General features: G+C 38.3%; 1 protein-coding gene and 1 long non-coding RNA gene across 2 annotated transcripts in view; both read left to right on the top strand.

Annotated features, from left to right (window-relative positions):
- Positions 1-14813, top strand: part of lrp1bb (low density lipoprotein receptor-related protein 1Bb) — a 270456-nt gene that overhangs the window by 91514 nt on the left and 164129 nt on the right. The window contains exon 3 of the mRNA XM_039600082.1: positions 6335-6472. Coding sequence (XP_039456016.1) covers positions 6335-6472 — 138 coding nt within the window. The remainder of the gene's footprint in view (positions 1-6334; positions 6473-14813) is intronic.
- LOC120433597 lies at positions 11564-13616 on the top strand. Its single transcript, XR_005608651.1, has 3 exons — positions 11564-11692; positions 12723-12896; positions 13009-13616. It is a non-coding gene; the product is annotated as an uncharacterized LOC120433597 (long non-coding RNA).

Genomic DNA, 14813 nt, shown 5'->3' with positions numbered 1-14813 from the left:
CCTTCAATGTCCCCTGAACCATCGCCAGCAGCAATCTCACTCACAGTATGTTAAAGCCCTCAAATCTCACCTTCAGGAGAGCTACCAACTGGCTACCAAAAATGTCAGCAAAGTTGCTGAACGTAACAAAACCAGATATGACAAACATGTAACTGAATCTGTCCTAGGTGTTGGAGATCGCGTGCTTGTAAGGAATGTTCGGATTAGGGGAAAAACAAATTGGCTGATAAGTGGGAGTCCATCGTCCACGTGGTTGTAAGTCAAAGGACAACCTCCCAGTGTACACAGTCAAACCTGAGCATCACCATGGTCCCACTAGAACTCTCCACAGAGACCTTTTGTTACCCTGTGGGTTTTTGCCATCTGCCCCTGAAAATCCTCCAGCAGTCCAAGTAAAGCCTCTCATCGGCCAAGCACACGTCAACACCCAACAACTGATCCTGATGAACCTGAACTTGAATACCACTCTGAGGAGGATAACTACCCTCTGTATTACCCTCCACCTCCTCCTAAGGAGATCTCAAGGTCGATTGAGGAATACAAAGTAGTCTTTCCTCCCCAGGCTAAGTCAAACCATGCTAATGAGCAACCCAAATCAGACAATTCTCAAGTCTCAGAACATGTGACAGTGCCTGATATTGCTCAAGAGCACATGGACATGACGGAAACTGTACACTTACCTGATTGTGGAAACCCACCGGATATGGAAAACTTACCTGAAATGATGACAAAAATACCTGAAATGGAAAACGTGCCTGAACCTGCAAAGGAAAGAGCTCAAATGACTCAACAAAATGAAATGGACAATGTATCGGACTCAACGAAAACTAATGATGAGGAAGCAACTCAAACTCAGGTGAACGGACCTGAACCTGTAAACAATGAAACTGAAAGAAATGACCCTGAAGCAGAGCAATCGGTCAGAAGATCATCCAGAGAGAGAACAAAGCCCAAGCACTTAACATACCCTCAATTAGGAAACCCTCTTGTTGGCATAGTTCAATCTTTGTTCCAAAGCTTAAGTGAAGCTGTGACAGGCTCCATTGAAATCCATGATATCCAGGTAGTCTGATCTATGCATTATGCAAAGGGGCTTGCATACATTTAAGAGGGGAGGGTGTAACCCTGGTTAACATAGTTGTCAATAAACAAAAGCCTGTTAGTAAAAACAGTCATAAGAAACATATTACAGGTGATAAATAGAACATAATGGTTAAGGAAATTCATTAAAACATCAGCAATGATATAATTCATGGTATAAGATTTCATTTGTGTTTAAAAACATGTTAAAAGGTTAAAAAACTTGCTAATTTATGGTGTTTTTATGTTAATTAAGGTAAAATGGCTAAAATATGTGTTCAGACTCTTATTGTGAAAGGGTACGCTGCAGCGTGACTCCTGTGATAGCCACACCCAAGCGGGTTGTTCCTTTTTTGATGCTGGAGAGGAGAAATGCAGATAGTCGTTGCAGAGCTGCTGCCTAAACGAGTGAAAAATATTAAAAACAAGTCAGAAGTCTACATAAAGCCATTGTTGTACTCTGGAGAATATATTTTTGTTTTTCCGACCTGTCTTTGCCTTGGTGACGTTGTAGAACGTAACCGAACGGGACTTGGTGAGTTCAGAAATTGTATTTTATTTCATGCAAGAAATGTTTTGTTGTATTATATTGCTCATTTCATGCAAATGGAAAGTCAAGGTAGCAGATTTATGCTGTTTTATGTTAAAAACGGTGGATTGGTGCTTGACCAACACACAGGCTGCAGTTCAAAGGCCTTTTGACGGTATTTCAGCGCCATATTGGCGTCACCTCATTTAAGACTGAATAAGCTGGAAAAAACGGACTTTTACTGTTATTTAAGGGCTACCCGTGTGTTTTTTCAAATGTTTATGTATATTGCTTTGTTGTTATGGTAGGCCATTAAGGTTTGGATCGGGAAATGCCGAGCTAGAATCGGAGTTTGATCCGCTGAGCGAGAAACAAGATGGCGAGCCACCCAGGGACCCATTGAACTGTACCGAGCAGGAAAAAGGAAACTGCCCCTGCTGGACGTTGAACTCTTTCACTAAAAAACTGGTAGGATTAATCCATACACCTCTGCAAAAGAACAGTGGACTTTCAAAGCACTGGATAATCGTTCAGAGCAATTCCAGGATTTATAGTTAAAGGACACAGAGACAATTTTCTTTTGTTTATTTGTTTGTTTAGGGGATTTGTTCAGCCTTTTGCTGAATTGTTTTCAGTTTTTACATGTTTTGTAATTTATTTTGGACAACCAATTTTAATGCTGTAATGGTGTTAATGGAAATGTAAATAATTTTGTTGGGTTAAAACAAAATAAGGAATGGTTGAAATTTAAAGGTTGAACTTAGACCAAGATTAAATTAAATCTTGGGCTTAAAAGAACTAAGCTTGATTTAAATAACACAGTGTTAATTCAAATAGGTCAAAGGATAAACTTGAACTTAGAACTTGAAATGAATAAAACAATAACCTAGGTTGAAATTAACATCCCTTTAAAGCCAAATAAAAGGTTTTGAAATAAATAGGATAAATTAACAGAAATTACTGAACTAAAAGGGAAAGAAAATATCTTGTTTTCCTTAAATGTGAATTTGAATGTTTTATGTAATGTGTCTATAACTGTCTATTATCTCTGTCTTTTCCAAAATAATAAGCCGGCAATTTAAACGTATTTTCTGGTCTGTGGTCTTTATCACACACTACACTCATTACTACTCTAGTAGCCGAACCTAACTGGTCCTAGCATACTGTAACGACTCCAGAAGTGTTACATAAAACACTAAATTTAGTGAATCTGGTGAAATTAAATTTGCTTAATTTGCACATATTCAGTTTAAACCAAGCAAATCTCCTTAAGAAATATTTCAGTTACATTTGACTCAAAATGTGTTTACGAGGCCAAAGAATCGTTTTCTGAGTGTAACTTGCTGTTACAGTGTGATGCCCCTCACATTGTGTTGGAAGCAGGCCTGAGCTGCTGTTGCTGATAAATGGCTCAGATATGGGCGGACTGTAACCTGATGCAGGTCATCTGGGTCTTCCACACTTACAAAGCGGACCCAGAGGAGCTGTGAGGGTCCCACTTCCATGTAAAGTGATATCGGCCCTCTTTAAAGTTTCTGGTTTTTAGTTTATTTTCAAGAAATTATCTTTTAAATCAGCCTCCTTGTCATGTTCTTTGAGCCAGTCTGTGACGAGGGTGATGCACCTTTGCAGGGTTTTTGCATCTAACAGAATAAGGAGAATTTTCCCTTTGAATTTTAACAGCTGTTCTTTCACTGTCACGTCTGATGTTCTCATTGCTGAAGATCTTTGTTCTCTGAGATAAGTCTGATCTCTGCTGTCACACCTGTACAGGTCATTTCATTTTGCCTGATCGTGGCCACGTTTCCTAGACATCCCGACCAGTATGACCAGTATGATTGGAACTCTGACTCCATGCAGCAGCGACTAATCACGACCTCTAAACTGGGTTCGAAAGCTCTCATCAAGTTCCCATCCACATTATTTAGCTTGGAATTATATCTTCATGCTACGACTAAAACAAAAAGTGAATAGTTGGAAAATTCTGTCATCGAAAATAAATTTAACAGATGAAAAATTTGAGCTTTTTTTTTTTTGCAGTGGTTTTTATCTTTAAAATTCTGCTTGGCCGAAGTTGTTATTTAGTTCACATTCAGATTATTACTTTGTAGGTATTCTTTACACTGTATTTTTTATTTATTCATTATTAGTATGTTTCTTTACATATGTTAACACAGGCCGGTGTTCAGTGCGCAGTGGTTTAATTTTAAATAAACTACTTTGTGTTGGGATTAAATGTTGCTCTTTTCTGGTCATGTTTTTCTAAAATCCCACAGGTAAGGATATAGGACCGTAACACCTGAACCTCTAACAGCTTAGACAGAATAAACAATACAGTTGGCGTCTTTGGCTGATGTGAGGAAGACTCCAGATGGCTTCAGCTCCGGCCCCGATGGATCTGTAGTGGTGACCAGTGAAAATGATCACATTTCATTCCACCGCTCCTGAAAAAATATGTTGATGACATCAGCAGTTTTTGTGATGTATAAATCTGGTATTTAAAGCGATTCGTCCCAGAGATGATAGTCGGCCCGCTCTGCGTTCGCTCTATAAAAATCTGTAAGAGAAGCTCAAACGTGAACCTTTCTTTCCTGAAGGTCTTAGTGGGTGTGTTACTATCAGTAAGGGGGCTTGTGCTGATTTGCATACTGGTGTGGCTTACTGGGACACTAACTGGAAATCAATCAGTGATATGAATTATCCTCTAAAGTCAAATATCTGCTCTGAAAGAAGTGTGTGGCAGCACGTGTGGCCCTGCTTACAGTGACACTGGGTCACTATTGACACCACATTAAGAGATTTTATTTTACCTTATAGCTGTGTTGTTGTAATTTAAGATGTTTCATGACACACTTTAATCTTTATCACACAACTTTTATTTGTATTTATTTTTAACATATCTGACTGAGGTACACAAATCCTCTGTTCGAGGTTTTATGTTGGTCAAACACTCTTTCCATCTGACATTATTTTATGCAGACTAATGCCGCTAAATGTTTCATGTTTAATCTTATGCTTTATTCTGTGGATCTTCTCCAACAACACCTGAGTGTTACAGACCTCACTCTTCAGCTTGACCCTTTAGACACTTAGTTTGGTGATTTCAAAGATGATGTCAGACACTTAAATGGTTTCCAGAGGAACATATATGATGAAGCCTAATCCTCTACTGTATTTTCCACTCCAAGCGATCATCAGTGTAGTACAGTAGGCTGCCAATCGACAAAGGAGTTGTGAGCACCTCAGCCATTGAGAGACCATCTGTGTTCCCCTGTATGACAGCTCAGAGCTGCTGAATATTCATGCACCATCCCTCCGCTTATCACATTAGATTAGAACCCCTGCGGTGAGAAAGGAAAGGCAGAGGAGGACAACACTGATATGTTGTCAGAGACCCTTACAGCTGTGTGTTAAATAGCAAATTAGCCAAATGGACAGTGGGGCAGCGGGCTGAATGCTCTGTGACAGAGTGTCCCTCTCTCTGCGTGTGTCCTGAAGCGTTTTCACTCAAAGCTTTGCTTCACATTTAACGCCCAACAGAAGGAGATGTTTTGTTTCCAAATGCATGAGGTGCATGTGCATTTTATATTTCTCAGTACATAACTAGAATGCAAAAGCCTTTTCAAGACCCCTAGCAGTGTTTTAAACATGAAGAGTTACAGATTCAACATTCGTCTTGTAGATGTAAGTTAGGTTTCAGTTTCCATCCTGAAGCCTCTGACAGCTGAAACTGAAGGACTCGTGTTTCAAACACATTCTGCGTCCCAGCAGACACGGCTGCCGTTTCGCTCATGTGAAATATAAACTCTCAGAGACAAGGTCACTTAGACCTGACTTACCTAAATGTGGCATAAAGAGTGGGAATCATCAGCGCTTGAAGGGCTTAAAGCCAAGACACATTCATTAAAGAGCATCACTCGTCACCATTTTAAGGTAATAAAATCCTCGGAGAAGAAACTAACATGTGGTTACTGTACATGTCCACATGTTCCCTGTGTGAATCTGCAGGGCTCCTTCCTTGGAATAACCACATTAATTGCTGCATCCTTTACAGTAAAACAGGTGACAGGTAATCATCCGGTCAGCGCGGTTCGAGTGTGCCGGGATGGGATTCTTAGCGGTGGGAGAACTCTGGGGATTGTTACAGATCTCATCACACGATAAATCTTCCCATTAAGTGCCTGCAACAGCACACTGGTAATTGATATCAATGTAGTTAAGGTGGTGCTGTGACACATTTACTGTGCCGGTGTATTGGTCAGCTGTGTTTTATGTGCTCTGGTGGCTGCTGCGTGAACGAGGGTCACCTACGTGCCTCGTGAATCCTTAAACAGCTGCTCCGTGCCGTTTGGCTGGCTGACGGCGAGAGTCGGGCCGTTTGTTATAGGACGTCACCGATGTGTCTGCAAAGCAGCGTGGCGAACATCTGTTGTGTAAAGAACAATGCTGTGAAGTACAAACACATTTGCATATGTATAGGTTCCTCGTCCTCCTGTAAAAGAGGTCTTGGAGTATCAGCATTTTGGGGAGAATCAGGAAAAAACACCCAGTAAAAGTGATTACGTGCAAGAAATGCAAATGATTACAATGAAATATGCTGTTTTAATTAACTATGGTCTTTTTGTCTCCATTGTAAATGATTCTCCGTATGCTTAAAGTTCATTTAGTAAGCGTGAATTAATAATGTTAAAATAACTGTTGGTCTTTCTGTTCTCGCTGCTTTAGGTGCACAGGAGGTGGTGATCAGATGTCCTCTGAATCACATACAGTGCACCGGGACAAAGAAATGTATCCACTTCAACAAACTCTGCAACGGCGCTCGAGATTGTGAAGACGGCTACGATGAAGGAGTTCACTGTCGAGGTAAGAGTTAACGGTGTTTTCACATCCCCATTCCCTTTGCCTTGGGTTTGAGAATACATAAATTAATAAGTATCCTCATTATCGTGGTAATTAATCAGATCATGCTCATCATATTGAGATTATTAAGATTGTGGAATTTACTTTACCCATTAAGTCAGTATTGGATTTGTAAAATAGCTGCGGTAAATGCTTCACTTTTATTTCCTGCTAATTTGCTTTGCATTAGAGATTAATTATTTAAACTACGGCCATTTAAATGTGCTTTTCCTCCATTATGGAAGTTTGAGGATAATTTTCACATTCAAACTGATGTGCACTGTTAAACCCATAAGTTTAACTGCAGACATGAATCTGTGAAACACTGCTTCGAGCTGGCACGTTGGAACTTTTTGGGTGAAACTCTGCGCCAAGGTGACTTCTATCATCCGCGCTGTCAGAGCAGGCAAGACAAACAGCGGGACGGTAACACCAGGTGTTGTGTTGTACACAAGTTTTTTGTTGTTGCTCACTTTCTTAGCAAGTGGACCAAGCTGCTATGGACACCTGGCTTCTGTGATAAGGCAGCATTTGCCTCATGATTGGTGCAGTCTTGGCACAACAGTAGCTGCTGTCTGGCTGAAAACACCACCTTTTCTGACCTGTAAGACAGTCAGAGTCATGCTGGGCTTTGTCTCTGTGTGAGTGCTAGGTGCAAGGAAGTGGTAGCTTCTGACTCTAAGCCGTGAAGACTGAAAATGTCTTGTTGTTGGCACAAAGCACAAAACTCAACAGTACGCTCACACTGAACAGTAATTGTGTTGTTTTTAAAATTAAGGCCCTTTTGGCCCTCTATACTCCAGCACAGTTATGTTCAAAGTTTTTTCCAGAAATAAGAGGAAATGGGAAAAACATTGTAAACACTTAAATTTAGCTAAAAAAAAGCTAGTGATAAGTTGCTCTTATAAGATAATTTTAATCTACAGACACAAAAGCTCTTTCAAGCTATATATGAGCAGGATTTGTATATTTCATCTTCATCATCTTCTCCCCTCACCCCAACCCAGTCGCAGCAGAACCAGGCTCAGGGAGGGGCGGGGCTCATAGGTCATATGGTTGTTGGGTTTTTCTCCGTATGTGTTATTGTAGAGTCTACCTTACAGTATAAAGCACCTTGAGGTGACTGTCGTTGTGATTTGGTGCCATATAAATAAAACTGAATTAAACTGAATTCTCCTTCCTCACCTCCGCTGTATCCTCTTCCTCCTCACCTGAAATCTCATCTCCTGAACTGAAGTCGGAGCTCTAACAAAAAAGGGAGTGTCCATAAACATTCAGTTTAGTTTTATTTATATGGCATCAAATCACAACAGTCACCTCAAGAAGCTTCATTTTATGATACTTTAAGGTAAAGACCGTAGAGTAATAAAGAGGAAACCCCAACAATCAGACGACCCCCTATGGGCAAGCACTTGGTGACAGTGGGACAGAAAAACTCCTGTTTAACAGGAAGAAACCTCCGGCAGCCATCTGCTGCCACCGGTTGTAGCTCCTGATACTGTAGCAGTTAGTTATTGTCACCACGTTAGACAAGTAACCCTCCCACCTCTGAACAGCCCCAACTTATAAAAGACTTGCATCAGATGTGACCTGCTTCATATAGTGAATCATATAAGGCTTATATGATTTACTCAGGAAAGTGGCCACTTTCTCATTAGATTCATATATTGTTTTAGTAAGTATCCAAAACATACAAGTTTCATTTATATAATTTTTCCAGAGATCTTATATCTGTTTTCACTCTTGTATGCTTTTCATACAAGTTTCACACAAGACAGATACAAACTTTATAAGATTTATTTACATCTTTTCCATATGGGGCTGCTGTAACGTTAGCTATAAGAGCAAAAGCTGGTTATAAGCTCATGTTATGCTAGCTTCTGTCTCTTTATACATGTCATACAAACGGCTAAACCTTTCATATTTAAGATTTAACCTAACATTAAAACTTAAATATTCATGCTAGGATAAAACTTGGTTTGGACTTGAAACCGAAAGTGCGATCCAGCTGTAACAGCACAGCTCGCTGCTCTGGCCTGTGTTTCTGAGCTACACAATGCTATTAAGGGATGACACGTTATTGCAGATTTATCTGCACAGCAAACTAAAACTAGGGGTCTGAAACCCTGTTCTGATACTGTTTTGTTTTGTGTGTGTGTGTGTGTGTGTGTGTGTGTGTGTGTGTGTGTGTGTGTGTGTGTCTCATGTCAGACTTAATGAAAATGCAAAAGGCCACCTGGGAGATATGCTCAAGTCAGCACTAGCAGCGCGCACAGGGACGGTTTTGCAGGCTCAGGTATCTCCTGCCATACTGGTGCTAAAGTGTGTCAACAAATGCAGAAAAATGGCAGTTAATCCATCGATGCTGGGAGGACAAGGTGATAAAAATCTATCAGCTGCTAAATCTTCTACTTGATTCTACGACTGTGTGTAGTGTGTTCAAGGGAAGGAGTAGTGGAAGAGCAGCGTGTGTGGTCTGTTTGGCTTTTCTGCATTTTGAACAAAGCTTCAAACCTTTTTTAACTCTGTACAGAACCAAGAGTAACTAGAAAGTACTTTTAAAGATTCATCTTTTCTGCCACTTAAAAAAAAAGATACCAAAGCATTAAAAGTATCAGTCACACAGACGTGTTATGTTGGTCCTGATTCATAAACTCCATGTGCCTTTATGTCCATTTTCCAAATTATTATTTATCCTAACTTTTAAGGGCTTCAGTAAAGACTTCTATATATATGAAGGAGCGCCTGCATGTTATTTTATTTTGTATATTACGCGAGCCATTATGTGGTTTTACAGATCATTGTTTCAAGGCCTCCTGCGGACACTTAAAAAACATAATTTTTTCCTGTAGCTAAAAATGCAGGATAAATGAAGTGGCAATGCGCCCAGAAGCATGGAAACACACTCTTTCATGCAGTGGCTTAATTTGAATGTACTACTTTGCATTTCAAGTTTCTGAACAGTGTGTTGAAGTCAGGATGTCAGGTATTTTAAATCCCACTCCCACTGTGCTTTTCATGTCTCACAATTTCTCTCTGACATTAATGAGAACATTTTATTAGCCTGCTTTCACCATCAACACAACAGATGGCAAACAGGTGAAGTCTGTTTAGGAAACTCACACAGCGCATGTGAATGTTTCTGTTTTTGTGGGTTTGCTACAAAACGTGTAACTGTAACTGCCCACTATGCACTTGGACTTATGAGTGTTTTATTTATGAGCAGAGATGGGCAGTAACGCAAGAAGATGTGTCTGAGGTGTGAGTTAATTTAACAAGTAATTGGATTACACATTACTGTAATCCAATTTCTTTTTTCAAGTAACTTGTAAAGGATTACTATTGCCAGGCAAACCCTCACCGGCCCCACTCCTGCTAACAGGTGACAGAAGATTTAAGAGACACTGAATCTTTGATTTTATTTATTTATTACTGTGTTTTACTTGCATCTGTTTGAAAGAGTGTAAACACACACACACAAAAATTATTTTATATGCTGGAATATGCAGGAAATAGGTTTAAATGTTAAACACATTCCTTCCAGTCAGCGACTGTTGCATATAATTTAATTTTTGCTTAATGCGTAAAGTTAAAGATTAAAACTAATAAAAAAAAATTTAAAAAGAGACTTTTTCATTTCATTTAATTTTATATGATGGATTAGAAAAAGTCGAATTGGGCTGAAAGGCCTGTTGCTTTATTACGTATTCAGGTTGTGTATCATGTTTTTAAAAAGTAATAAAGCAACTGATTACTTTTGAGAAAAGTAATCAGTAAAGTAACAGGATTACTTTCTTGGAGAAGTAATCAGTAATTGGTAACTTATTACTATTTTCAAGGAACTTGACAGGTAATGTGATGATAGTGTGGTTATTTTTTTAATGCTGGATACAAAATCAGCAAATATGATGAAATATGAGGCTTGTTTGTTATTGTTGTCTAACATTGTCCATGTCTAACATTAAATGAATCACAACACAAATAAAATGTAAAAGAATATAAAATATTTATATTTTTATATAAAACAAAAATGATTGCTTATTGCTACAAATTCTATATAAAATATTATTAACACTTTACCTTACACGTGAAAAACGCCAGGGTCGAGACCAGCAGGAGACACAAACCTCAGGGGTCACAACCTTCAGTATTCCTGGTGCTAACTCGGATAAACGGGAAGCTTCACTGTAAAAAAGATCCGTATATTTAACAGTAAAAGACAGTAAAAATACGACAGGAAAAACCTGTTAACTATAAAACAGTTTAAAACTGTTGATTTGATGTGAAATTGCCGTAAATAAAGTAATGTAGAAAAACCGTAATATGTACATTTTTTCTCTGAAAAAAATACATAAAACTACTGTGAATCACTCTTGCATAGTTTTTTTAACGGAAGATTCCAATAAAGTTTAGAACAGGCAAACACAATTTTTTTTACATTTATTTATTGAAAAAAATACAGGTTTTAATTGCTGAATGTAAGCATGGTTGTGCTGGTAATGGATACATGCTGTAATATGACTTTGTGATTTTTGCATTAATTTCACATAATAATAATAATGGATTAGATAGCGGTTTTCAAGAAGCCCAAAGCACTTTACATTAAATCGATTCTTGATTCATAGCACATTTAATACAGCATATTCTTCCTCAAATTGTAATATAACAGGTACATGTCCCAAGATCTTTATACTAGAAATGTATTAGGGCAATTTTTGGATGTAGTTTTTGTAAAGAATATGGGATGTAGCTGTTAAATCTACATTCTGTTGAACTCAATAAACCATGAGCTTAAAATGTAAAAGCCAACAACAACTTGAGAGACCTACAGCTAATGATAGACATACTATATTATTGAGTGAATTCATATAATCCCAAAAGTGTTAAAATAATAATCTGTTGTCTGTTCTATTTATTCATAGTTAATTATCATATGAAGAAAAAAGATTTTAAAAACATCTCCTCCCAAAACTAGGCGTTTTCCCCTGAAGTTTAGAGCACCCTTTCACATCAAGGCGCCTGATTTCAAACGGGCCAATCAGCGCACTGCATCAGGCTTCACCGCAGACAACGTCTGTACAGCTCCACACAGGTTTTCTTTGGACTACGGCAGCATGCTATCTTCATTTTCGTGGACTTGTTTCTCATTTTAACGTCTGCTACAGGTCGTCTTCAGTTACTACGGTAAGAAAATAATCCAACTTGGTTTATTTATCGACAGCATTGTGTTGCAGGCAGTGAAGGCGCAAATGATAAATTTACGTTAGCTTTAGCTCATTTCTAGCATTAGCGTTAGCTACATTAGGCTGAAAAGAGCCTTGCAAAACCAACAGTGTGCGTTTTGAGACGTGTTTTGGAGACGGGTGTATTAATGGAAACCGTCTAATTAGTATAGCTATATCTGAATGCTTTGTCTAAATGCGGCCTGGATTTTCCCGCCTTGTTTGACATCCGGCTGAAGCTTTAAGTTAGCTAGCCTGGCAGCTGTGTCATATTGACTATGTATTTTTGCAGCATATGTGGAGAATCGGTTCAGTCCGTGAAAGCTTATGTTTTGCATTGCAGACTGCATCGTAATGAACCCCGGTGTATTTTTAAATGTGTTGAAGTAAGTTGTAAGCAGGTGTTTTCTGGATATGCTGCTTTAAAGTCTCACTTCTACCACCACCACACTGGTACCGCAACTGTTTCTCAGAATGCTACCTTAATGGGTTTGAATTGCACTGTCTCACTTTGTGAACGCCAATGTGAGGGAACTAAAGCTTTGATTGCTCACTTAAAGGAACACATAGAAGAGGCATGTAACTTGTCCAGTGAGAGGATGCCAAAGTGTGTTCTCTGTAAAATCTACATTTACCTCCCATATGTCTAGAAAACACAAACGTTTGGAAAATGTGATTTGTGGTTTAAACAAAGATACTCAGTCAGAGAGTCCATCTACAAGTGCCACCATACAGGAAGGTGCCAGTGTATCAGATACAGAAGACCCTGGTATGGATGGGTCTAATTTCAGTGACCTGTATCTCAGAAATGTATGCATGTTTTACATTAAACTACAGGGACAGCATCTTCTGCCAGCATGTACCAGAGGTCAGTCCAGTGGTTGCTTGCAAGAAGTCATTGAGATGATTTTGACGAGAAGGGAGAGCTTCTGTTATTAAAGTTTTTAATTTGTTGTTGTTGTTGTTGTTGTTGTTGTTGTTTTAATTCTCAGGTTCCTCCTGCTTCGCTGCTGAAACATTCATGTTGAGCATTGACAAGAAGATTGTCAACGACCGCATCACAACCTTCACCTCTGCTATCTGCCTAATGTTTGGCAGTTACAGTACTACTGCTTTAACATACACTACCCTGTGGAACTACGATCAACACTGGAGTTCCTTCAACGGTAAAATTTATTTTATTATGGATTTATTTTTGTGCTTATCAAACTTGGCCATTTGATATCTCACCTCAGGTTGTTAATTTCCTCAATCTCTCTTGCCCTTTTTTTCATGAAGGTGTTTCTTTTCCATAAATCCTGAGAGAGGCACCAAGGTTGAATCAAAGAAGAAAAAAGTGTTCTCAGTCAATCCCAGAGTCCTCACTCTCATCTCAGACATTGCTGATCATGAGTGGATCTAGTCCTACCCCTCTTGTTTGAGACAAAGTGATAAAGGTATACTATGTTACATACTCTACAGATGTTCTGTTTTTGAAACATTGTTACATTTCTGATTGTGAGTGGGAAGTTTTTAACAATGTGAAGTTTTACTAGACAAAATTTCTAAAAGTACATATTCTACTTTTGATTCACTGTTTTATATATAAAAAATGTATCTGGTAAAAATGTGGTCAACCTGCGATTTTGTTTCTTGGATTTTAATTTTCCCAGTTTTAAAGATATTTGTATTCCAATAGTGTAAAAGTATGCTTCATGTACATTGCTGGCATTTTGTAGAGAACAGCACCAAAAACACTTGAAGGTGTCTGAATTTTCTGCTAAAGGTAATGTGAAATATAATGTGTGCTCAACTTACAGCACTGGTTTTGCACAGTTTGAACAGAACTTGTAAGAATTCTGTGATTCCTCAGTGTTACTGTCATGGAGATAACTTATTTGTGATTTGTTGAGTAAAAATGTAAATGTTTGATGTTCAAAACATCAAAGATTTTAAATAAAATACTTTTTTGGAAATTTAAGGTGGACATTTTTGTGTTACATTTAGTAATTTGAATAGAATCATGGTTTGTGTAATAAGCTTACAGAGTAGAACACTTAAAAGCACTCTAGTCTAAAAACGGTTCTGTATCATAATAAAATACAATTTTAACAGAATAAAATTGTATTTTATTATTTTTTGATAGTTAATTTTACAGGAAAAATTTGTTTTCTGGCACAAACTTTATTTTATATGTTATTTTCATGTTAATTTTAGGGAAAAATATTATTTTTTCTTCAAGTTAAAACATTTTCTTCTACGGTAAAATATTGACCCTAGCACTATTTTTAACCGTAAAATCAACAATAACAATACCTTCTTACCATTAAAGAAGAAAATGTTTCACCCGTAATTTTACAGTAGATTTCTGGCAACCACAGCTGCCAGCGTTTTACCGTAAAATCTACAGGTTTTTTTTTACAGTGTTGTGTCAGGAAAAGCATGTGCTGTAAAGTCGAACATGCTGATTCATCCACTGTGGTGACCTCTTCAAAAGTAAGCGAGCAGCTGAAAGTAGCTTTTCTTCAAATTAAGATGTTTTTAGTGTTTTTCCTCTGATGTTATGTCACACATCATTTATCAGTGAATATGTTTCGTGGCATCTTTGTGTTGTAAATTCCTTCAGAAGGCATCATCTGATAGTTTGTGTAAGAGCGTGTGATCGGACTACAAACACTTCACCTCTTAATGCAGCCGTGCTGTCGGCTGCTTTGAAAACATCCGGCCTCAAGGAATAAAAAGAATGATTCTTTCTCAATGAATAAATCAGTCCTGCATGAAAAATACATCTATTTATTAAATAATTAATGCATTCATTATTTTTCACATTTCTTTCTTTCTTTTTCTTTTTTAATCTTGCCTTTTTTCAATGATATGAGCCGTTATGGTTCGTGTGTGTTTACACTGTACAGGATGCTCAGTCCCACACGGACACACCAGACTCATCGGCAAGCAGGAGAAATTGAGGTCACCAAAGAGAAGTTTTAGGCAACCAGCTGTGTTTCTTCAAACTTTTTTTTCCCTGCCTTTCCTGCCCACCTCTTATGAATATACATGCCGACGTCCCGGGAGGCCTCGGTATGAAGGTGCCCATATGGAAAACC

Source organism: Oreochromis aureus, linkage group 16 (genome assembly GCF_013358895.1).
Source record: "Oreochromis aureus strain Israel breed Guangdong linkage group 16, ZZ_aureus, whole genome shotgun sequence".
NCBI classification, from domain to species: Eukaryota; Metazoa; Chordata; class Actinopteri; order Cichliformes; family Cichlidae; genus Oreochromis; species Oreochromis aureus.
This window is presented reverse-complemented; position numbering and strand designations above follow the sequence as displayed.